Here is a 22675-nt window from a genome sequence, read left to right as displayed (position 1 = left end):
ACAGAACTGATCCAGAGAGATCAACAGGCGTCTCTGAGCCTGCACCCCCAAAGCCTCCACATTGATGAACCAGCCCAAATCTTGCCACGAGTTACCAGGGAGCTAAAACTGTGGCTGGGGATAACAAAGAGGCCCTGTGGTCTCTGAACCACACACAGTCAGGATTACATGGACAGCTGCATTTAGGATAAGGCACTATGATAAAGCCGAGGTACATAAAATCCCTGACATTCCTTCTGCTCTTGCAACGCGGCACTGTAGGACAGGAAGCCTAGCTGTATAGTGGCCAAAGATGGCTCCCATCGCCAGGCTTCCTCTTGTTGTTTTGTTTTTGGTCCATGCCCGAAAAAAAAGAAAGAAAAAAGTCAAAATCTCATCACATTCAGGCTACTACACTACAGAGCATCTAAAAATGACAACAACATAAAACCTTGTATAAATAGATATATAGAGCCAGTGACATATGCCTGTTCAGACAGCATTGTATGGGTCAAATTACACCCATTCTCTCAGGTTCCCTCCTCTGGCTGTTGCATTGTAAAGGGCTTGATATACTTTGTTGCGCGTGGCGCCGCGCAACCAAGTATAAATCAGCTTAACAGAGCACAGACTCTTGGGAGAGGTTTTAGCAGTCAGACGCTGCTGACGGCTCATCTTATCCCAAGTATCGTCATTTCAACACTCCTCCGCGGATAAGGGTGAAGAGGGCGGAGGAGACTGTGACCAGCCACGCCAGTGCAGACAGACAAAAGCGCACAAGAAAGTGAGGGAAATATCTAAGACACACAGAGAGAGAGAGAGAGAGAGAGAGAACGATATGTAGAGAGAGTGAGAGAAAAAGACAGGCCATCGAGGGGGTTGGCCGTACCCTCAGACGGAGGCGTATGTGTTGCCCGTGGCGCTGCAGTGGCGGATGGTGGGGGTTCCGGCTGAGGGGGTCAGGATGTGCTCGGCGTGGTCCTGGGGCTGCTGGGGCAGGGCGTGGAGGACACTCTGCTGGAGCACCCCCACCACAGGATGGGACACCTCCTCCTCCGCAGAGACCATCTGGATCACCTGGATCACCTGCTCCGTCTTCTCCCGCTTGGCAGAAGGCTCTCCGGATAGTTCCTCTACGTCGTCCTCCAGGTCGCTGTTGTCCAGGTCACTGATGTCGTCTATACAACACAGGACACGGGTCACGGTTTCAGAAATAGCAGATCTACACAGCGATTTGTTCTACATATAAATAATATAACACTATCCGATAAATCAAAAGAGTAATTGAAAGAATAATCACTACGAAACCTTTTTTTATGGTATGGTTTTTCTTCCCCTTCAAGGCCAATTCATTCTAAGATCATCCAATCGTTGTCTTTGCAATACATTTTTAAGAAAAGGGCATACATACGCACACAGATATGACAATAACTTTATAATTAACAATTAAACGCAGCCACATACCTTTGACAAGATTATCCGGAGACAGGGTGTTGAGGCTATCAAACTAGATGACAAAAAGAAACAAAATGGTGTTGACATTACATTTCTTATACATTACAATAGTCTTGCAAAGGAAACAGGAACATTGAAAATGTAATTTAATACTTGAAAGCCAGAAATTGCTGTTGATAGAAATGGAACCATGTTGTGATGTAGAATAAACAAGTCGGGGTCTAATTGTGGATCGTGTGGCCAGTCTTTGACGTCAGTCATCTATGACATCAGTACTACCTTGTGTCATGATGTCAAAGAGATTGAAAAATATTTGGGGATTATTGCAGTACTGGTACCGTGCACAAGATGGCACTCATCTGTCTGGTGGTTTGCGATATTAGCCCCAGACACACACAGACAGACTCAAAGTCTTCTAGGCCAAGGGTCTTCAACAGGGGGTCCGGGACCCCTAAGGGATCCTCAGGGCTACTACAGGGGGTCCTCCAAATCTTTGTGTGATAGAACTTTGACTTTTTTATATTAACCACTTGAACCCTAGCATATTCTGATAACTTTAGCCAAAAATAGCATATCTACAAGCCCACAACGCCTCGCAGCTTGAGGCGTTGAGAGCTTGTAGATCGGCTATTTTCGGCAAAGAGCTTTGGTGTAGAGAGGAAAAAGAGCAGACTAAGTACAGAGTGAAAGGTCAAGTTCATTACATTTTGACGGTTCAAGTAGTTAAATATATGAAAACACAAATTGACATGAATCCAAAATACACTGATGATTGTGCTGTCACCATGAAACTATGGAATCTATGAAGAGGTTGTGGGGGTCTCTGCTTCATCTCTCTCTCTCAACTAAGGGGTCCTTGGCCTGAAAAAGTTGAAGACCCCTGTTCTAGACCAGTGGTTCTCAACCTGTGGGTCGGGAGTCCCCAAATTATTTTGGGGGGTCCCCAGATGATTATCTTAATGTGCAACATTGTTTTCTCACTCAACAGTAAACAAACCAACATAAAGTATAAGTGTATAGAGGTGTCTGCACATTTCTAAAGTGACAATTTAAGGACTTTTTAATATATCCAAAATGATAAATTAAACATTGGCCAAATTGTCAAATAGTAGAGGCAGAAAATGTGAAAATAGCCGATCTACATGCTCACAACGCCTCGCGTTTTGCGAGGCGTTGTGAGCATGTAGATCTGCTATTTTCACAAAAGAACCATGTTATACAAAATGTAATTCCTCAACTCTAAGTGCTCATCAGGGTGGGGTGGGTCCCCAGTTCAATTATGATTATTTTGGGGGTCGCGGGCTGAAAACGTCGAAGACCCCTGTTCTAGACGGCTCGCCTCATAGGAGCGACGCGGTGAAAGAGCAACCTGCCACAGGCATACAGTACCTCCCCCATGACTCCGATGGGCGTCTCTCCGGTAGCCTGGGCCACGCGGTGCTCCACCAGGTAGAACATGTACTCGTCGTACAGCAGGCGGATGAGGTGGAAGGAGCCGAAGCTGGCGGCGCTGCGCAGGGTCAGGTCTCTGATCACCATGGAGCTGAGAGGAGAACACACCGTCGTCAATTAGGGCAGGGGTTTTTCAAAGTGGGTGACGGGGCACCCTGGGGTTCCGCGACGGCAGTCCAGGGGTGCCGCGGGATAATTTGATAATATTTGGAATTCATTTGGACACAAATATTTAGTATCATTTTAAACTTGAAGTACAAAGTTATTTTCAGTCAGTTTTAATCAAAATGGCTGTTATCTCAACGTTTTCCTCGCAACATATTCGCTAAAATATGGCATAAATATAAGGTGTTGGGAGTTAAAATTATGAATATAATGTAGAGGTGCCTTGGATGAAAATTATATTCATAGGGGTGCCCTGAGCCAAAAAAGTTTGGGAACCCCTGAATTAGGGCATTCACCAAATATTCCAATATCAAAGTCACTATTCGACGTTGTTCACCGAAATCGAATATTCGCTTTTTTTTTTGTCTTTAAAAATACTGTATATATATATTTCTTCATGGTTTATAAAGCTTGGCTAGATAGGAAGTCATAAGAAGAACCCTGACAAGCACTTGGAATTGTAGGTATTACATTTAATGTGACTTGGTTCCGCAGATAAATATTGTGAAAATAGCAGATCTACATGCTCACAACGCCGTTGTGAGCATGTAGATCGGCTATTTTCACAATGTTCGCCTCTGCTTACCGTACTTAATATTTGACAGTTTGGCCAGTCCTGTCGAATATTCGACTATTCGAATACTTTTAGGTCGAATAATTCGAATACTAAAAATCGCTATTCGTGAATGCCCTATCGTCAATACACTTCATCTACGTCAGTAATTAACCCCCGTTTGAAAGAATAGGATATCTCTGGGACCCCAATCTACAATGTAAAATTGTCAGTATTAATGTAACTCTGAGAGTGTACAAATGGAACCAAACGATCCGTTTGGTTATATTTGTACACAGACCCATAACAGTCCACTGGTGGTCCCCGGACCCCAGCGTTGAGGACCAGTGACAACCAGGGAACAAATCACAGGCACAGAATTTGACATGTCACGACGTGTGCACAGCCAGTCAGAAGCAGACCTATAGAAGGACCACTTGAGCAGGAACTGTCGCGCTGCAGTGGGAAAGCTGGGCCGGTGTTCGTATGGCCTGAGGACCTGAGTGACCACGTTGTCCAACCAGGCGGCCCACTGCTCCAGGGAGCTCTGCTGCTGTAGTGTGGCCTTGAAGTCCTGCTCCAAGCGCTGCACCACACCCTCCTCACACTGGCACACCCACGATGCTTGCTCCTAATGACATGGAGAGGAGAATTAAAAACAGCTCAAAACGGGGGAAACAGGGCATAACAGTGAAGGATTGAGGCTGAGATATAATATGAACTAGGGCATTCACCAAATATTCGATTATTCGAATATCAAAGTCACTATTCGACGTTGTTCACCGAAAGTCGAATATTCGCTTCTTTTTATTGTTTTCTCTTTAAAAAATATATAGTTTAAAAAGCTTGGCTAGAAAGGAAGTCATAAGAATGGGTCGTCAATGCCCCCGGTGAATGAATTTGTTAATGCTTTATACCAGGGGTTCTCAAACCTTTTTAGGCTGTGACCCCCAAAATAAACATATTTGAACTGGGGACCCCCCACCCTGACAAGCACTTGGAATTGTAGGTATAACATTTAATGTGACTCGGTTCTGTAGATAAATATTGTGAAAATCGTTGCGAGGCATTGTGAGCATGTAGATCGTCTATTTTCACAATGTTCCCCTCTTGCTTACTTAATATTTGACAGTTTGGCCAGTCCTGTCGAATATTCGACTATTCGAATACTTTGAGGTTGAATAATTCGAATACTAAAAATCACTATTCGTGTATGCCCTAATATGAACTAAACAAAACAGCAAGGGACTTTCTGCTTCTTATACCCAAGTGGAACTTCTAGCTTTAGGGTTGCTATAGAGGAAAGGCCACAGGGATGCCACAATCTGTAGGGTTAATGCTCCAGGGAGCAGGAATGTGCTCGTCAAGGGTCATGGCATATATTCCCGTAACATTTTGAGATGAAATGTGTGCAATTGGCATTTAGCCAAAATAGGGTTCATTCTGCAATCTGCCCATTAGATTTGTTTTCATATTGTGTGCAAGTGAGATATTTGGGCTTACGCATGGCGCTAAAGGCCATGGTGTGAGCAAAATGAGTATTGTTAGTCCTCCAGGAAGCATGCCAGTTTAATGGCAATTCAGCCTTTAGCCCAGTAGACATTTTTTTCCTAAGGGTGGTGCTAGAGGAAAAGCCCACAACATGGCATCCTAGTGGGGCTAATAGGCTACAGTACACATAAGCTGTCCTTTGGGATGAAAGACAGAGTGAACAGATGATTTATAGGAAGCCAAACAAAGCAAAGACAGAAATTCAGACCTGGACATTAGCAAAGTCCACACGGTTGAGGTCACTCAGCATCTGGTTGATCTGTGAGGTGTTCTGCAACACAGCGCGTGCTGCCTGAGCCAGGTGGTTCAGAGATGTGTATCTGCGCAGGGTTTGCGCAAAGGCACTAACAGCAGCAACCTGAGCATGGGCCACGCATAGAAACCAAAATGTTATGTCAATATTAAGTAGAAAAGGCCCAACTAGTGAGAAATATTCTGATATATTAAAGGAGCTATAGTCAACTTTTTCTTGAAAAACGGATGCTAAAATAAAAATAATGTTTCGAAAATATTTTATAAAAAATAAGCTTCATATATGTGTTTCTATTCAAAAATGACCACAAAAAGCGTAAAATAATGATAAAATAATCATTTTGGCCATTGTCAGACCGACACTTTGTTTACATTCTAGTCTATAGACTAGGATGTAAACAAAGTGTCGGCCCTACAATGAAAAAGTTGACTATAGCTCCTTTAACCATCAAATTAATCTTTTGTGAAGAAAAATGCTCTTTCAATACAGTATGTTCAGAGAAAACAGAAAATATGGTGAAAAGAAAAGATATATTGTGGTTGTGTACAGTGTGTACTGTACCTTGGTCTGAATCATTCTCTGTGGAATGGCATTCATGGCATTGTTCAGCCAACCTTCCAGGCTTTTGGCAAAGTTGCGGATGGCTTGAGTCAAGGCACCTGCGGAAATTAAAAATGGTGAATAAGATCAAAACAATGCAAAGACATTCAAAATGAATCACGCCAAAATGACAAGCAACATTGCTTCATAAATGAGACTTTACTGGGAATGGGTCTGAGGACATCGGGGATGAGGATCTCCACAAGGGCCTGGTACATCAGATGGTCACATGTGCTCATCCATTTTAGCACAGCCTCGTTCCTGCACAGCTCCAGTAGCTGTGAGCGGGGCAGTCGATCTTCAATCTCACTCACACTGCTGTGCAGTCAAGAAACCAGCGTTACATACAGGCCTCTTCATACCACCCATCATACATGATCATAGCTGTCGGGTCAGGGTGGAAACCTCGGATGTACAAAACCGTTACTTCTCGGGAAAAATAGACCCAATAGATCCAATGTAGTTATTATTTTGTCACAAGCCCTTGTTAATACTTTTCATTGGTTACATATTTACTATAAAACCCAACGAAAGACTTAACCTGCCATCCCTATTATGGGCAAACTTTGAAACTTTGGAAATAGTGCAGATCTACAAGCTAACAACACATCACAATACATTGTAGACTGATTTTGTTATTTTGGGCAACATGGTTGTATAAAATAGAGCATGAATATTTAATGAAATATAGCAATATAAGGTTTTTGCCCAATAGCTATGATATTATTTCACAAATGAATTTGAAGTACGTCCAGTTTAATACAACGTGTTATTTGTCAGTTAAAACCTGACTGTCATAAGAAGTTTGATAAATGACCATCAGTTATCCATGGAGCTGACCTGTTCTCTGTAATGGTGGTGCCCTCTACTGAGTCAGAGGGTGAATAACGCCAGAATGTCTGCCACAGCTTCTCGATGAGACTGAACTGGAGGTTGACAACCACGTCGAGGATAGCCTGAAACAAACCAGCACTTACCATTCAATGACATGTCAACAGTGATGGGCTCCACTAAGATCAGACAGCTGATTTGACTATTTTCTCTTTTTTTCATCAAACTGTCTTTCATAATTTTTTTAGAAAGATGCACTCAGTAGAGTGCAAATCTCTCCCAGGAGGTACGCCCAACCCTACCTCCTACCATCATTCTGATGATATTGTTTTGGGGTTGGGGCTGGGTATGAAACGTCATGGGACATTGGGGGACAGGATATAATAAAGCCGTGGTTCTCAAAACTTTGACAATTGAAGGTCTCCCCTTAACTTTGACAGTGTACAAATGGAACCAAATGGACCCGTTACTGTTCCATTTGTACACTAGACTTGTGTGTCAATTTAGACTCCCATAAAGGAACCTAGAGAGTCCCTGAAATCCACTTTGAGAACCACTGTAATAAAGGACTGTCATTACTTCATTACAGTGCAACCAGGGGGACAGACTGTATGGAGAGAAATCTTAGGACAGTGTAAACAGCGAAAAGTAATGTGGAATACTGTCACTAGGACAAACATAACATTACAATGTTATAGCCTGAATGCCATAGTCTAGACATAGCCTAAATGGACTGGACTTAACTCTGGAACCAAATGGACCCATAAGAGCAACGTCATGTCATGGTGATCCACATATAGCCTGGATTAAGCCCAATAGACCTTCCCAATTGACATTGATAAAAGCCCTCCTATTCATCAACCCCAGGAGATCCACCGTTTTATTCAAGATGCCTGAACAGGAGGTTTTCCTGTCCTTCAGTCTTGATTCTCTGCTGATCCCTTCCAATCCAAGGATAAGATTGTATCTATTATTTTCCTCACTGCTAAGGGGGAATGGCTGTTAGCTGTCTTTCATGAAGGAACACCATGTTTCTCCTCTTCATGGAGACAATGCTGCTCAATCAAGAACAGGTCACCAGGACTCTTTGGTACCCGATTAGCTTCTTGCCATCAGACATCACCCTAATAAATCACCCATCCTAGATCTATGTCACCCTCGCCATATACCAGCTATGAAAACGGCCTGTTAACCCTGCACTCTTAAGCCTGAACCATGGTAAAAGCAAGCAGGCAAACGTGGATGTACACAAGATTGATTTCATGTTGCCTCCCTTTCTCCAGAGTAATTATCTGGGATGTGTCCTATAGTTTTAGTCAGGAATTGTTCTCGGATGAGCGAGTCCTCATTATTATTCACTGTCAGGATACAGATGATATCCCAATAGCCTGTGGATGCCATGTTAAGTTATGAAGTGTTCTATACGCTCTGAGTTAAGTTATGAAGTGTCCTATACACTCTGTGTTAAGTTATGAAGTGTCACATTATGCAACATGTCAGTCAAACCACAACAATTCCTGTTGTGCTTAACTGTTACATGGTAAATTAGATGATTCTGGTTCTCTAACCTCACAGTGCTCTCTGTAAAGACACTGAAGGGCTTTTACGTCCTCTGGGCTGATGTTGATGTCTGCTTTGCTCTCGTCTCCAAGATCCAGCTCCACAAAGTCAGGCAGCGCTCGTGATGCATCTGTTGAGGGGTAACAAGGAAATTCATATCAAAAAACACGCTTTTCAGTTATTTGATGAAGTGAAAAGGTAATTTATAGAACAATTGCAAAGAAGATACGGCACACAGCGTCGCGGTCTCGCGGATAGAGCCGCCGGCGACTCGTTCGTTGTATTGTAAGCTTGTGGAGTCAATTCATTTTGATGGGGAAATGACTACTCATTGAATTCTAGGCTACAGTCTTTGAGTTGCTTTTGTTTCAGAGGAAAAGAAAAGATAGAAAGAGGACGGCGTGACCTACGCAACACATGATGACATGATCGCTCTACATCCTCCATTCTAAACTCGTTCCTCATTCATTTCTCCGTGCTGTGGTCAGTGTGTGAAACCAGTGTTAGACAGACTGACTGTGTCAGTGCACGTGGCTGCGCGCCCAGCCGCTCAGAGGTGCTAACTGTGCTGTGTGAACTGCAGCAGCATGCATGTTATGTTTCCTGCCTCGGCAAGGGGATGTTTGTGATTGGTTGGCTTCGGCTGTCTGTCTAAGGAAAAGTTTGTGGTTGGCTGGCCTTAGCTGTACATTTTGGGCAAGTGTAAAAACGTATGCCTTCATTGTCTGAGCGGTACATGCTGGGGAAATGTGATATGCACATCGCGCATGTTCATATCGAGATAACGATACGATAACGATACATCGTGCAGCCCTAGCTTTAATAGCATTTAAATGTTTGGAGAGGAGGTTTGTAGACAAGGAGGCTTAAGTATCACCAAAAGAAAATATGTGGTTCAGAGTGTCCAGCGTTATAGTGAGTACTGTTATAGTACGTTATAGTACGTTATAGTACGTTATAGTACGTTATAGTGAGTACTGCTGGCAATCCACTTGCTTAAATAATTATATAGGCTCTTATATGACCACAGCCCCATTTCTCTCCACACTCTCTCATTCGGTGGCTTCAATTCCAATTGCTCACATTTTAGCTTGAGAGTTTCTGAAATCTTTCTCAAGGACATTAAAAAAAATCTGTCCTTACATCACAGAAATCGAACCACTGTTGGTCCTGGTTTTTCTCCTTTTGTCTGACTCCTTCCCATAGTGACGGGTCATGTAGAGTTCAATCTGCTTTCAGTCTAGCCAGACTATTTCTGAGATTATTTTTTTCAGACATGTATTGTTTATCAGTAAGTCTTTAGAAACAACACGTTGGTCTTTTCTCATAAGTCCATGAGCGTTTGGATGAAACCAGTGTGGGTTTTATCCCGTTGATGTGTGAGCTCAGGCTAAAAGGACCTCTATTGATCCAGTCAGTCATGCTGACACAGTCCTCCTCAATCTTTGAATGATTGATGGTTGATATAAATCCAAGTCAGATGAAACAAACACAGCAGCATAGACATAGCGAAGCAAGCAACATATAGAAATAAAGAAAAACGGTGATGACCAAGACATTTCTCTCTCTAGTGGACAATGACAATCGGGAGATAAGCAACTGTCAGGTCGCATGTAAAAATCTGCCTGATGGTGGCGCTTAAGGTGACAGATCCATGTTGTTGACATGACTGTAGACATACTGTATACTGCTTTGCATGATTTTAGGGCAACATCTGTAGGAGAAGTGTCCAAGAATGTGTTTAAAAAATAGGCCTGAAGGTGGCGCTAAATGTGACAGATTCATGTTGATGACATGACTCTAGACATACTGTGTACCGCTTTGCGAGATTTAGCAAAAAGCCATGACAAAGCTCCAGACAGGGCAGGATATTTACTGCATATTTACTGCAAGGGAAAAAAATGTACATCAGATAATCTAGCTTTTCTTTTCTGGTGGGCATTTAGCTTTAGGTTGGATATCTATTTTCAGTTTGTTTTATTACTTTTAACCAGCTAAATCTGAGATGCTTTTTTGTTTACCCCGATAGCTGCATGTTTATGCTACGATATAGGAACAAATAACATAACACAATAACCTACATTAAACACAATGACAGCATTATTTTGTATACAACTTTCTCTAAATATAATATGTAGGGGTTCAATCCTGAACCCATCATCAGGTACCAGATGAATCATGAATCTAATAAGGTTTGTCAGAAGTTTGCATGCAGTGCTCTTTTATTGCAAATAGATATTTCATCCTACGCATGTGTCTACATGTGCTATACAAATAAATAAATTAACTGAACTTTCGTTCTTGCCAAATGCAGTACATCCTCAACTACCTACTCATAAAGTGCATCTAGTAACTAGATAATATAAGGAACACCCATTAAGTGTGACCAATCTTACAAAGAGCATCTATAAATTGCACAAGTCTGTCTATCCACAGTTTATGAAAATATCATGCTATATCATGGCTTAACTCTTTCGAGTTGCTGCTGTCTACATAGAGGACTGACGTCATAGACTGGCATCCAAATACTCTGATACACTGATTCACTGTACTACTTTACCTTGTGCACGGTACTGCACAAAGTAAACCGTAAATGTTTTTTTTTAAACTAAATACCAGTCAAAACAAAAGTAATCCATGGTTTAGGACTCTCAAAAAGCGTGATCCAATCCACAAACTTGGCAACAGTCCGGCTCAACTCATTAACCTTCATTACAAAGTCAAAGACATAGAGAGGGGTCTCCGTCACAATGTAGAGCAAAAAGACACACACAGGAAGCATCGGGTATACACTAGGGCATTAACTAAAAAGTCGACAAGTCGACTCAGTCGACTTCATTACACAAGTCGATTCCCACCAGAGAAAGTCGGAAGTCGAAGTTGAATAAAAAAAAAACGTTCTATTGTGAAAATAGCAGATCTACATGCTCACAACGCCTCGCGATGGCAGGCGTTGCGAGCATGTAGATCTGCTATTTTCACAATTTCTGCCTCATAAATATTTGACAAGTTGGACAATGTTTAATTTGCCATTTTAGAGGTAATAAAAAAGTCCTTAAATTGGCACTTTAGAAATGTGAAGATACGCTCTATACACTTAAACTTTATGTTGGTTTGTTTACAGGTGAGTGAGAAAACAATGCTTCCCATTAAGTTAATCATCTGGGGACCCCCCCAAATAATTGGGGGGTCGTGTGATGTGACGATGTCGTCAAACGATAAAGTCGACTTCAACTCGACTTTTTACTGAGTCGAGTCGACTTGCAAAAATCACAAGTCGTTAATGCCCCATCAGGTATACACACATAAAAGGAGAAAGGCTGCTGACCTAGGAACTGCTGGTGGTGCTGGCTCTGTGCGATAATGACCTGTTCTGCAGCGCTGGCAGGATGCTGGCCTTCACCTGAGTAGTTCTCCCCAGAGCCACTGGGGAGGACCTTCTGCACCGGTTTGAACCTGAAACCACATCACTCACACCTTAGTACAGTGGCACCCTGACGAGCACTATTGATTGATTGATTGATTGAAGACTTTATTAGAAGTTTGCATAGGAAAAGGTACAGTTTCATGACGGTACAGTTCACTGGCACAAGGTCAACTAAAAGGAGATCCTAGAAAAGAATAACCTTATTTCCATAGGAAACCATTGAAGCAAGGGTCCCCAAACTTTTTTCCAGTGAGGGCCACATAACTTTTCCCTTCTCTGATGGGGGGCCAGGGTCAGTTTGTAACAGAAAAAGTGTGACGATCGCAGGGGTGCCTATCGCAGGGGTTCAACACGTCTGGTGACTGTACTCGCCGACAGACTCACAGCATTAAAGACATCTTTCTTCTCGGGACACACCTCCTCCACAACAACATTCAAACATTTCTTGACAAACTCTCCCTCAGTGAAAGGTTTACCGCCGCTTGCGATCAGCTGAGCAACACGGAAACTGGCCCGAACTGACGATTGGTTCAGCTGAGTTTGGCGTACAAATGTAGTCTGCTGAGCTAACAGTCCACTTTTTAGCTTTGAGAGTTTGTCTGCTCGCATTTGGCCTTGCAAGCTATCATACTTGTCTTTGTGACGGGATTCATAATGCCGGCGCAGATTGTATTCTTTGAGTCTTGACAGATGAGACAAACAGCCTTTTCTTTGCATTGAACAAAAAAATAATCGTGTGTCCACTGCGGGTTAAATACCCTGCATTCTGAATAAAATTTTCTCTTAGTCTTACCCAACCTTTTTGCCATTATTCCGTTCTGGGGGGCTCACGTTCACGTTCTATGACTGGGGCAAAGTGAGGTTGTAGTAGCAACATTTCTTTTTTTTTTTGCGTCATTGTTCAGGGGGCCGGGTCAAATGTGGAAGCGGGCCGTGTCCGGCCCCCGGGCCTTAATTTGGGGACCCCTCTCATATATCATTGAATGACAGACGGATAGAACACAGTACTATGCAGTAGATATAGTAAAAAAAAAAAGTAAATAAAAATAAAATAAACAGTGCAAAACATATATACAGTAGGTAAATACAAAGGAGGGTCAGGGGAGGCGGGGCTAGGTTTGTTATTGCCAGTTGCGAATGGCTGCCGCCTGTAAGTGGTTTTTCAGGGTGATTTTAAAGGATGCTACTAGGGATGCTAGGGAATGAGTTGAGGCATTACATTTTCTATTACACGGTTCTATCATGGTTCAATTTCTGCCTCTTAATATTTGACAATTTGGCCAATGTTCAATTTGTCATTTTAGAAGTATTAAAAAGTCCTTAAATTGACTTTAGAAATGTGCAGATACTGTTGAGTGAGAAAACAATGTTGCACATTAAATGAACACTGCGCATTTTACATGGAAGATTTGTCAGGATTACAGAGTGAGTGCGTGCGTGCGTGTGTGCGTGCGTGCGTGCGTGCGTGCGTGCGTGCGTGTGTGTGTACCTTTGTTTCTGCTGAACAGGTTGCTGTCTCAGGGCCATGTACTGGATGTCCTCCTGTAGTCTGCTGAGAGGAGAGTCTGGTTTCACCCGGATACCATAATAATGGTATTTAGAGTTCCCTCTGTAGACACAGTGCAGGGGTGAGATCTCACTATAAGATGACATTATCCTCCACAGACACTCACCCCACATCTGACAAAACTAACGTTTACTAAAAAGTAAGCCATTTACCATGAGAGGGAGTGGGTTGTGTGGCTGATTTACCACTGTTTCAGGGTTGTGGTAAATCAGCTAACAACCCACGACCCTCGAATGGTAAATTGCTTTTCTACCACTTTTACCATATAAATGAAAGAAAACACAGTTGTAACTTGCAAGGTTATTTAGTTACAATCATTAATTGTTTCAGAATACCAACAGTGGGCCAACTCAAGGTTGTTGACTGATTTACCACTGTTTTAAGCCAATCAGAATCCAGTATCTGAACATGTGACCACAAAAAGTGGTATAAATGTTTTTTTATTTTTATTTTATTTTTCTGTCCCGTTTCTAAATTCTAACACGGCACTGCCATGTCCCACAATAAATGTCGATCTACATCAAAATATATAACAGATGAGGCAGAGTAAATGTGAGCTATGCAAAAGATAAAACTATCCCAAGGATGGAAATATTGCATCAATAGGAGTATGAGATGGGGACAGAAGAGAAGAACAGATGGGAACATCTTTTCACAGAACAGATGTTTAGGCGTCTATTCTTACCTTGTGCCGAGGCGGCGTGTACGGAGCCCCATGAAGATGGAACGGATGAGTTTACCGAAGGAGGCTGCGTTGACAGGGTCCAGCTTCTGCTCCTGGCAGTGGCGTAGGTAGTGGCAGTACAGCGTGGAGCGTGGCAGACTCACTCCCTCAGCCGTCTCGTAGTTGTCCAGCAGCCACTGAAGCTGGAAGAGAACATTAACCACTTAAACCCCCTAGTCCGGGGGTCTTCAACGTTTTCAGGCCAAGGACCCCTTAGCTGAGAGGGAGATGAAGCAGGGACCCCCACTACATATTGTATAAATGTGTGATGCAGATAGGTAGATTCATAGACTTGTTTGACAGCACTGTCATCAGTCTATGTGGGATTCGTGTTTTTAGTTACAGTAACTTGACCTTTCACTCTGTACTTGGTCTGATCTTTTTTACCTCTACACCAAACCTATTTGCCAAAAATAGCCGATCGACAAGCTCTCAACACCTTGCGCTGCGAGGCTTTGAGAGCTTGTAGACCTGCTATTTTTGCCTAAGGTTCTCCTCAGAATAGGGAAGCGAGGGTTTAAGTTGTTGATTTAAAAGAATGATCTATCACTAAGATTCGGAGGCCCCCCTGTAGTAGCTCTGAGGACCCCCTAGGGGTCCCGGATCCCCCGTTGAAGACCCCTGCTCTAGTCTTAGTGAAACTGACCCGAGTTACGACTATACCTGGACCGCTTTTGTCCGGCTACAAAAATAAAGAATCTACAAGCTCACAGTGCGCCGTGAGCTTGTAGATCTGCCACTTTCAACAAATGTTCGCCTATTATGACATGCTCAGAATAGGGATGCTCGGGGTCATGTGGATAATCCATTCTACCCAAAATCTAAGTAGCCCTTTTGCTATCCGCTGCAACCCAAAAGAAGCAACCCTAGAACAGCAACACATTTCAACAAATAATAATGGCGATTTAAACAAAGGGGGGGAAATGACGCAGGAACCATAAAAGCTAAAAGAAGGAAGTCAAAGTGAGACAAGGAAATAGCAAGCTTAGCAAAGTTGAGACAAGGCAAGGTGAAGCACTCGTATGGCGACTTACATGGCTGTTGAGCAGCGAGCTTCTCTGACCGGATAAACCCTCCGACTTTTGGAGCGTCTCAATCGCCATTTCAATCTGATAGACCAAGCAAAGGATAACAAAATGGAAAAAGAGGGAAAGGAAAACAAAGGAAGGAAAAAAAAATAAGCAGTTGCTGTAGAAATACATCACTGCTAACCACTAGAAAAAATAAGGACAACCTAGGATAGACCCCAAAGCAAGCACAGCTAAACCCAAGCATAGCAGAACCCTAAACTCTTGGATTTCAACAAATCTCCAAATAATGCTAATTTTACAGGAAAGTCTTGGCAAAAAAGGAGAGAAACTGTTAAAAAGCACACTTTCACCAGCAAAAGAATATCAACAAATCAGCGCAACATATATTTGTATTTTTATAATCGATTAAATTGCCCTACATTTTTGTCAAAGATTATTATCACAGTCTCGTTTTATATAAATTGATAATACAATGTTATTGAATGCCGTTATTGAATGCCGTTATTGAATGCTGTTATTGAATGCTGTTATTGAATGCTGTTATTCACCGCTGCGGCTTTTTTACTCCCCGCCAAATCACCATGTATCCCTGATGTATTGCGACCTCATCATTTAAAAAATGTTTATTTTATTAAAATAATATAACTGATTTGTTCAATCAACTGTCGAAAGCCTATAATCAAGAACAGGAAATTGACTGATTGAATACTTTATAAACAGTTTGCAAGAACAAGGCACGGTACCACATATTTATACAATAGAATGCTAAAAGCCAGTCAGGGCTTGTTTCCTTTAAGGACCTGTGTATTAAATTCAAATGATGTTCACAGGTGAGACAGAATAAGGCAGAAAGGCATTTACCGTACTCACAGTGGCCGGGGACGCTCGTGTGGTCTGTGGTGCCGGGTGAGGGACAGAGTTGTCCATGAGGTAGGCCTAGGGTCGGCACCATAACAACATTTTACTTGACGACTCATTGTCATGCAAATAATTGCGATTACAGGGTTCCCACACATTTTTACCAATTCATTTCCAAAACCTTTCCAGAATATTTAACCCAATTTCCAGGACTATATAACAATAATTGAGCTCAATAACAAGTTGCTTACTCCTATGCGCAATGCCCAAAGACAGGTAGTGTATGCCAGAGTGGTTCTCAACCTTTTCAGGCTGTGACCCCTGAAATAATCATATTTTAACTGGGGAATTTTGTTCCCCAGTTATATTGTGAAAATAGCAGATCTACATGCTCACAACACCTCGCAACACGAGGCGTTGTGAGCATGTAGATCAGCTATTTTCACAATTTCTGCCTCTAATATTTGACAATTTGTAGACAATGCATAGCGAGGGGCCTTCCAGGACCCTTGATCAATTCCAAAACTTTTCCAGTACTGGAAAAATATTTTTCTAATTTCAAAATATTTACAGGAATTTCATGACCGTGGGAACCCTGCGATGAACAATTTAATTGTCTTTGGCATGGAACATCAGAACAGAAATAAATGTTCCGTTTGGCTTTTACAGTAGGCTTCTTAACTCATTTGCTGCCATTTAACAATACCTTCGTACTCTCATATGCCCGTCTCCATAGACTTCCATGTAATTCATAGTGCACGGATCATGCACACCCATGCCTAGATAATGCACCTGTGTCCACAAAAAAATCTGAGTGGAAATCCGTTCAGACATTCATGAGATAGCAGCCATTATGTTTTCCTAAAATGTAAACAAAGATGGCTGCTATGTTTGAAAGATGGGGTTGCTATATGGGGGTTAACCATGCAATTTCGCGATTGCTATCATGCCATTTCTTTTTTTTAAACGGGAAATTCTCAGGTTCCTCGGGCATGGCAGGGCCGTACATCGGGATTTTTTCGGGCTCCTCGGCCATAGCAGCAAATGAGTTAAGCAAAACCTCCACAGAGCAGATATGACAAATAACTTAAATATGCTTATAAGCAATAATGGACAAGCTCTACAAGCTCACAACGAGGTGTGCTTGCAGATCTGCCATTTCTGCAATCTTTTGAAAATATTGCCAAATGTAGGAACATTTATCAACGTGGAAATTGCAATTAGGCGATTGTGAAATAATTGCGACAGGCCAGGGTCGCCCCCCTTAGAGCAGCAGCTGGTTACCTGCCCCGCCACCAGGCCCATGCCCATGCCTCCGCTGCCCCCTCCTCCATTATTGGTCATGCCATGAGATGTCACCACAGTGGACACCTGTGACGAGCTGCCCTGTGTGTCGAAGTAGCTTCCCCCGCTGTTCTGGCTGTAGAGCTGGGGCTCCGAATACGAGTAGGTCCTTCTGTTCAAAAGAAATGCCTCCAGTTAGAAGAATGTTCCCAGACCCCATGCCTTTACAGCCCATACTGGCTTTACTTTACAGCCGATATACCGTAGGTGTCAATTATCGACGTGACAATTATGCGACGTGTCCTGATTTCGTATCACTTTCAACCAGGCGTCCCTATTTTGGCCATGTTATTTGTGCCATTTCATACCAGTAAAATAAGTTATTGTATTATGTTACTGTGTTTAGTTGTTTTTTAAGGGTTTTGTGTGCACACTGCATAAATATGCATTTTGTGTTAGGAGTAACATTGGTTTTAGTGAAAGTGCCGTTTATCCATTTAGTGATTTTTATTCATTCTGTTAATTGATTCATTGTGTACAAAGCACTTATTTTCAAATGCCATTATTCTTTTTTTTTCTCTTTTTTTTCTCCATTTAGACCACACACATCTACCCCCTCTCTAACAGCACCCTATCTAGGACTGTTCATATCATGTGTTATTTGTTTATTTTATTTTATCTTGACTGATTTCAAGATTTACTGACTCTGGCATCAGTCAGGCTCCACTTGACTTGTCCAGTTTAAATGGCACTTTGATTGCTACTTTGTGCAAATTAGCTGTGCTATTTTCTGGCCTCTTGGAATGCAGGTTTTCACTGTTGGTGAACGTATAGTTTCCATGACAATGCAAGTCACCTGTGGTGTCTGTATTAAGGCCATAATAGACTGGCCAACATAGCTGGGAAATGTTCCCAGCAACGGAAAATAAAACTAGAAGCAGTGCTCACAGGTCTCCACCAGGCCAGGCGGCCTGTTATAGCGCCACCATGAGGCTGATTTGAAAAGTTTGAAGTGGCATTTCTTCCTCAGCCTAGTGGGAATGTGTCGTGCACAATTTCACAAAAATTGCACGCCGTGTTAGTGATTTGAGGCATTTTGTTCAAAACTTACCAATCTTACAAACTTTGAAAGCCAATCTCAGCCAATCAGGATGGAATATGGACAATCATCTGTAGGAGTACTGGCCAAAAGGTAGTTTTGCACAAATTGGCCTCCTGGTGGCGCTAGAACAGGCCCATGTGAAAAATGTGGGGCAGAGGTTCTGAATTGGCATCCAGGGAGTGTGTGCGCTCAGTTTGGCAGCGACCGGTCCAACGGCGCCGGAGATTAGCTGAAACTGAAACGTATTTTTCTAAAGCGCTGGAGTGAGCCCTGCTACTGAATAAACACTCTATAGCAATGATTACTATTATCTGAATATACTGGAATCATTTAATAGTTATTTTAACAAAGAATACATCCTCTTCAAGTAACTACATTTCCTGCTTTTTATGTCATATTGTGGACTGTGTCTTCATGTTTTAATGCTTAATGATTTATGTAAAGCACTTGTTGAAATGTGCTATACAAATAAACTTGCCTTGCCAGTGAGCCAGGCACTGCACTCCTTTTGTGACATTTTGGCATAATGCCATGGCACTTTACAGCCGTGCGTATTTAAATCAATATCCACACCCATACGTGAAATACATTATACATTAATTTTTGCTTGTGCTTTATTGTTAGACGCTGTCAACTGTGCATTTCAAAGCTAACAGGTTTTCAGAGACAGGAATGGGTCTTTTAGTCATGATGGTGAGTGGCTTATAAGTCGCTTTTATTTCCCAAGAAAGGTTTTTAAGAGGTGTGCCACTGTGACGTAACCCTGCCATACCTTTACCCGTAGAAGTACTCTCCACTCTGAGATTCCTCACTAAAGGGACTTTCCCTGAGGGAACTCTGATAGTCAGGGGTTGACACTAATGCCTGCCCGACTGCCCGCGGCAAGTAAAAAAAAAGGTCCGGCAGGAGAATTTTGCTACCGGCTTGCCCGACCGGGCAGGTGCGCATTTTGAGAAACATAACGAGATGTCTGTCTTCTTTAGATTCTTGAACAGGACTAAAGTCCGTCTCCCTCTCCCCAAGTCCCTCCCTCCCCACACACACACACGCGCAAGCTCTGTTGAAAATAGCTGATCTACCAGCTTACTTTATGCAGCTGAAGACATGATGAACAGCACCCAGGCCAGCTGCAACTAGTTATAAATCAGCGGGTTTCATTCGCGCAAAGCATCAATGTGAATCTGTTTGCAGGATCAATCTCCTTCTCTCCAGAGAAGGTTCGCCGCGGCAATCGCGGCATGCCGCCTGTCTCTTTCTGCTTGCAGCGACCCATGGGTCAAGTGCCTCTGAGACCTTAGTGTCAACGCCTGATAGTGACAGGTCAGGTATGCTCAGGTATAATCTCTTAACCACATTCTGCAGTGCCCACTGTCACCTGGGCTATTCTATGTATCTCGAAAGCTACAGTAGATAGTGTCATTACATTTTCCATTCACAGCAGACAAGCAGGCCCACATAAAAGAGGACTTTGTGTGTGCATTTAATTTCCCCGGGGTTATAGGTGCAGTTGACTCTCCTTTGTTTTCCATGGTTCAATCTGAATGATTTCCAGGAGCAAAGGGTAATTTTAAGCTGTGTCCATGTGTACACAGACACTTTGAGATTCATAAATCAAAAGTGCGTAGGACACAATTGTACTTCTTATTTCCTTTAAATAAGGTGTAAATAAGAATATTGTGGGAAATTATTTTAATATTAAGAAGAATAGGTATTATTCCAATAAACCATTACAAAACATTACAAATAACTGTTCGTTGTTTTTTAACCTGTTTAGCACACAATGGGTAAGGATAATCACATACGGTCCATTTGGACAATTTCAACAATGCACCACCGTTTTAGTTGCCTATGATCATGTTGTTGTGTAAATGTGTTTGAGGTTTGTATGTCCGGTTCTTAGCTATCCAGTTTTGTCTGGCAGTGCCCTTTCATGACCTTTTCTACCTGCGGCTGAGGTCAGATTGTGTGTGTGTGTGTGTGTGTGTGTGTCCCTGGGACGAAAATTGTTTGTCAGTGGTGTGTGTGTATGTCACACCATTCGTCATTCCCAGGAGAGGAGGCCAGGCACAGCTTCAGACTTAGCAGCACTTAACAGATACTTCTGATCATCTTTCAGGTGACCGAGCACAACCACACGCAAACCCCAAATCCCTCAACCCACTCCCACCTCTGTCATGTGTGGGCGGCATGAACGGTACAAAATGAAGTTTAGAAAAGAGACACTGTGATAACATGTGCCTAGGCTAACAGATTGACTCACATAGTGCCGTTGGTGTAGACGCCATTGTTCTCCTCCACATACTGCACTTGTGTTGGGTAAACGTGCTGAACCTGTTGAACAGTCTGGGTCTGCTAAATAAAGACAGAGCATTGATTGATTAATTGAATACTTCATTAACAGTTTGCAAATTGTACAGAGGTGCGGTTTACAACGATTATTAAAAGGATAACACTAAAAGCCCGTAGGGTTTGTTTCCAGTGTGGTCCTCTGTATTCAATTCATTAAGCACTAGTATTAGGGCTGGGCAATTAACCAAAAATATATCAAAACCGATATTTAGAACCAGTAAGCGACTTAATCTTAATCCACAAGATGTAACAAATAATGTACAACCTTGAACCTTGACCCTGCTCGCGTAGGTTAATTAATGGAAAAGAAACAGGTTTGCGATGCGTTGTTAACTTTTACTCCTTTAGATCTGCTAGACTAGTTTCACTGTTTGATAATAATCATGAATTTGTCATATTGCCCAGACCTAACAAGTATTCAAATTTGGACAGCACACAAAACTGCCAACACATGAAATGAAATGCGCACGCGCACGCACACGCACACGCACACACACACACACACACACACACACACACACACACACACACACTTGTTTTTGCTACATACTGAAGACTTTACATTGACTTCCATTCATTTTTATGCAAGTCCTGTGGCCTTACCCTAACCCCTAACCGTAACCCCTACCCTAACCCTTAACACAACCCCTAAATTTAGTGAGGACCGCAACTTAGTCCTCACTTTCCAAAAATGGAAATGTTAAAAACTATTTCCGGTGCTCACTGGGTAGTAAGAACGGACACACGGACAAACACGCACGCACACACACACACACACACACACACACACACACACACACACACACACACACACACACAGTACCTGCTGCACAGGCACCTGCTGGGTGGAGCCAGTAGACTGGACAGGCACGGTGGTCTGGAGGGGGACAGTGGAGGTGGAGTCAGCGCCTGCCTCCGGTGTCTGCATGGCGCCTGAATGACACAGAAAAAACACTAGCCTTAAATGATGGCCTGAAACAACACAGTAAGTCAATTACACCAAGTTTAGAATGTTTCGTTTATTTCGTCCCCCAATATCCCAGTGCTTGGTGGTCTCAGTTGGAAAAAAAGGACTGTAGATGGGTGATTTAGCAGGGCCAGAGATGTGTTCATTATTATCTATTAGACATCAACAGTACCTGCATGCATTTTATATTCTTCTGACTGTGCTGAATTTAAATTCTAATGAGATTACAGTATGTTATGTATGCTCCAATATATCAAAAGACAATCAATATACTGTAGGCCAAATTGAGTCTGAGTATCGATTTGATTGTATCTGTACAGCTGATGTTTGATTATGGATATAGTAGGTGACCTGGAAGCACCACTTGTTTTCTTTGTTTGGGAGTGATGCAGTTCTCTTACAAAACCTCTTTAATTATTCTATGGGGAATACAGAGTCATAATTAATAGCCTCTATGATTTCATTAGGTCAAGACACGAAACAGCCTTAATGCCTCGATGAACACATAATGCTGCTATAATAAAATACACAATGTTTCCTCAAAGACTTGTCTGCTTTCCCCAACACAATGTCACTAAAGCTGCTGTATAGAGTAATGCTAGCACGCATTTCTGCCTTGGTACTCAATGTACTGAGAGCCTTATGCATCAGTGGCACACGCTCTTGTTTCCATGTTCACAGCTATAAAACAAGTTAATATTTAACCTCAAACCCCAAATAGCTTATTTTTTTCCCCTCGGTTCACTCTGCCAAAGTCACCCCGTCACCCCTGTTAGATTAATAAAGTCGTCCGAATTTTATTTTCAGCTCGTGACATGCAATGTTTTCAGATTAATTTGTTTATTTTTTAATGACCGCAAATTGCCAACATTATGTAAAAACTTTGTGTTACTACAAAATCATTACATTAGTTTGTTTACTTAATACCTCAGCAGCAGGCTTTGTTGTCTATCAGAGATTTCATTTC

The 22675-nt window shown here is 42.3% G+C and overlaps 1 protein-coding gene across 1 annotated transcript in view; it reads right to left on the bottom strand.

Moving 5' to 3' along the window:
- Window positions 1-733: 733 nt before the first annotated feature.
- Window positions 734-22675, bottom strand: part of rfx3 (regulatory factor X, 3 (influences HLA class II expression)) — a 30131-nt gene continuing 8189 nt past the window's right edge. Inside the window, exons 2-17 of the mRNA XM_080743782.1 lie at window positions 21565-21674; window positions 20653-20744; window positions 17291-17462; window positions 16019-16084; window positions 14079-14260; window positions 13316-13435; window positions 11728-11855; window positions 8408-8529; window positions 6849-6964; window positions 6172-6326; window positions 5970-6067; window positions 5364-5513; window positions 4027-4235; window positions 2824-2977; window positions 1444-1486; window positions 734-1157 (exon numbers count right to left, since the gene is read on the bottom strand). Of these exons, the coding sequence (XP_080599908.1) occupies window positions 871-1157; window positions 1444-1486; window positions 2824-2977; window positions 4027-4235; window positions 5364-5513; window positions 5970-6067; window positions 6172-6326; window positions 6849-6964; window positions 8408-8529; window positions 11728-11855; window positions 13316-13435; window positions 14079-14260; window positions 16019-16084; window positions 17291-17462; window positions 20653-20744; window positions 21565-21669 (2199 nt within the window). The 5' untranslated portion in view covers window positions 21670-21674 and the 3' untranslated portion in view covers window positions 734-870. The remainder of the gene's footprint in view (window positions 1158-1443; window positions 1487-2823; window positions 2978-4026; window positions 4236-5363; window positions 5514-5969; window positions 6068-6171; window positions 6327-6848; window positions 6965-8407; window positions 8530-11727; window positions 11856-13315; window positions 13436-14078; window positions 14261-16018; window positions 16085-17290; window positions 17463-20652; window positions 20745-21564; window positions 21675-22675) is intronic.

The sequence above is a fragment of the Nannobrachium achirus genome (genome assembly GCF_963921795.1).
Source record: "Nannobrachium achirus genome assembly, chromosome: 15".
NCBI classification, from domain to species: Eukaryota; Metazoa; Chordata; class Actinopteri; order Myctophiformes; family Myctophidae; genus Nannobrachium; species Nannobrachium achirus.
The sequence above is the reverse complement of the archived record's forward strand: the minus strand, read 5'-3'. Positions and strand labels throughout refer to the sequence as shown.